The sequence below is a fragment of the Littorina saxatilis genome, linkage group LG8 (genome assembly GCF_037325665.1).
Source record: "Littorina saxatilis isolate snail1 linkage group LG8, US_GU_Lsax_2.0, whole genome shotgun sequence".
In the NCBI taxonomy this organism is placed as follows: Eukaryota; Metazoa; Mollusca; class Gastropoda; order Littorinimorpha; family Littorinidae; genus Littorina; species Littorina saxatilis.
In genome coordinates this window covers 51590394-51592893 of record NC_090252.1, presented here as the reverse complement: position 1 = coordinate 51592893, position 2500 = coordinate 51590394, and the positions used below count along the sequence as shown (strand labels likewise).

At 41.7% G+C, this 2500-nt stretch overlaps 1 protein-coding gene across 2 annotated transcripts in view; it reads left to right on the top strand.

The window, feature by feature from the left end:
* Positions 1 to 2500, top strand: part of LOC138973806 (uncharacterized) — a 34889-nt gene that overhangs the window by 7667 nt on the left and 24722 nt on the right. For both annotated transcript variants that reach the window (XM_070346515.1, XM_070346514.1), the window contains exon 5: positions 110 to 240. In XM_070346515.1, coding sequence (XP_070202616.1) covers positions 110 to 240 — 131 coding nt within the window. The remainder of the gene's footprint in view (positions 1 to 109; positions 241 to 2500) is intronic.

Here is a 2500-nt window from a genome sequence, read left to right as displayed (position 1 = left end):
GGCTTACTCTGCCTTTAATGTGTTTGAGTCCTTATAATTGAAGATCGGGAGGCAGCCACAATAATGACAGAACCTGGACTCAGTGTATTTTGGGTTCTTTCTGTTTCAGACGAATCAAGTGTCAAAATCCCAGCGACTCAACTCAGGCAAGAGAACGGGAGGGATTGGGTGTGGAGCGGTAACGTCGTCATGTCCGGTGTCTCCTCATTGCGCAACTGCGAGGGCTGCTCGTGGTATCAGGTCAGTTACCCATAGTGGATTATGACTTTATTCAGTTATTCTGCAGAAAAAAACCCGGATTTTCTGCAGCATTTTTGAATAATGTCATCATCCGCCGAAGCATCGGGGTTTTTTTCTGCATGAAGTCACAGTCCGCTAAGGATAGTAAGTAGTCCCATCTCACCTTACTTCTTTTCTTAGTTCATGGGTCCAAACTCACACGATATTTTACGTGTATGATCGTTTTTACCCCGCCATTCAGGCAGCCATACGGAGCTTTCGGGGGAAGCATGCTGGGTATTTTTGTGTTTCTATAACCTACCGTGGATTACAGGATCTTTTCCGTGCGCACTTGGTCTTGTGCCTGCGTGAACACACGAAGGGGGATAAGGCAGTATGAGATCTGTACATAAGGTGACTTGGGAGATCGGAAAAATCTCCACCCTTAACCCACCAGGCCCAGCCGGGATTCGAACCCGTAATGTTATCATTCCCAGGGGGGCTTAATCCTTTGCTTTGCATATATTGGATCACTGCTCTTTTATTGGTTTTCTCCGTTGTGTGCAGAATAGGGGAGTATGGTACTTTGAGAAGCTTAAGTCACACAAAATACCTGGTAAAAATATGTATAATTTTGTACGAAGTCTGATTAAGAACCGTCCCTCAATCATGCCGAGTTTTGAATTTTTGAGTCAACTCGATCCTTCCTAGTCGGGCCCGGAACTTCTCCGTTGACCCTCGTATCATCATTTACAGATTTAAATATATACATGTACTTCAATACAATTTATCGCATTTTGACTGATCACATGACAAAAACGGCTGTTGTCATTGGTCAACTAGGAACTGTTTATCAACTGAAATCGCGCAGGAAGTTCCTAGTGAATTTGATATCGCACAGGAAGTAGTTTGTCAATTGTGATTTTTAAGAAAAAAAATCTCACCTGAAGGAAACACAAATCTCCCATTTTTTTAAAAAGCACAAATTTATAAAAGGAAAGTAATTGCATCAGAAAGATTTAGCTGTGCAATGAATAAAAACAAACTTTTCCCACCCAGCTTTAACAGAGAAGTAGCAGAAAAGAATGTTTTAATTATACCGACTGAGGTACGTGGAACAGCCATAAACAAAACTGACCTTGGAAGTACCAGAACTCACAAAACTGTGAGTTCTCTTGCAGTGTATCAGCGCACATCACTCACAAAAAGGCAGGAAATGAGCAGCCGATTTAAACTGTTCGCACCAGCATGAACCATTGTCCACCCTTCTTCGTCGTAGCCATACAATATCCACCGAAAACCCCTCAACAGCTTTCACACTGTCACAAAGCCTTCGAAGGACGCCATCTTGGATGCATCGTCTACACTGGGACTGAGCTTCGACAACAATATCAACAATTGCAGTCCATCGACACCGACAAATACCTGGAAGCTTTCCTCGACGCAGAAAATGAGCCAGAGGACTTCACTGATACAGCCTGGCGCACTTCAGTTCCTGCCATCGTTCATAATTGCCAAATCGCACAGTCAAAATGTCTACGATGAAGTAACCGTGACATTCTTCGCTGTTCCTTCCAAATTTGTTCCACCCACTGAACTTGTTAGCCTTTTTTTGTGATCTGTTTCGACAATATTTTTTTTTCTTTTTTGATTTTAAATGTGTTATTTTTGTCTGAGAAAACGAAACAGCAACTGAACAATAACAGAAAAGCAGAAAAGCAGAAAAGTTGCGAAAGCAGGAAAAGACAATCCAACATTTCCAACATGGCAGTAGACTCCCTTGCTTTTGACCGAGCACTTGAGACTCGGGTTAATGGGTTCTGCTATTCCGAAATCGAATGCTATACAATCGTTATCGTTAGATTTGACTGTGATATTATGAGTTATTTCTAATATGCTGACTGTTAGCAAATGATAACAAGACATGTCGAGAAAGAAGATATCAAGCATGAGCCTTTTAGGCGAATGCTGATATCGTTTGTGAAACATGTCTGTTATCATTTGATAACAGTCAGCATATTAGAAATAACGGTTTTATTACCGTTTAATTCGACCTAAAGAAATTTCGAAGCAACCCCGCGAATTTGACAGAACAGCCGCAATGGGAACTTGAGCGCTTCTACCTAATTATGCCTGTAAGTCAAAGAATTCTCGTGACCTGAGTAACACACTTGACGTGATGAATATTCACAGGTCAAATGCCTTTGACACAACAATCTCACAAGAGTAAACCATGTTGAACATGCGTTTCGGTTGCTTCGCTTTTTCTCGTTGAACAGAG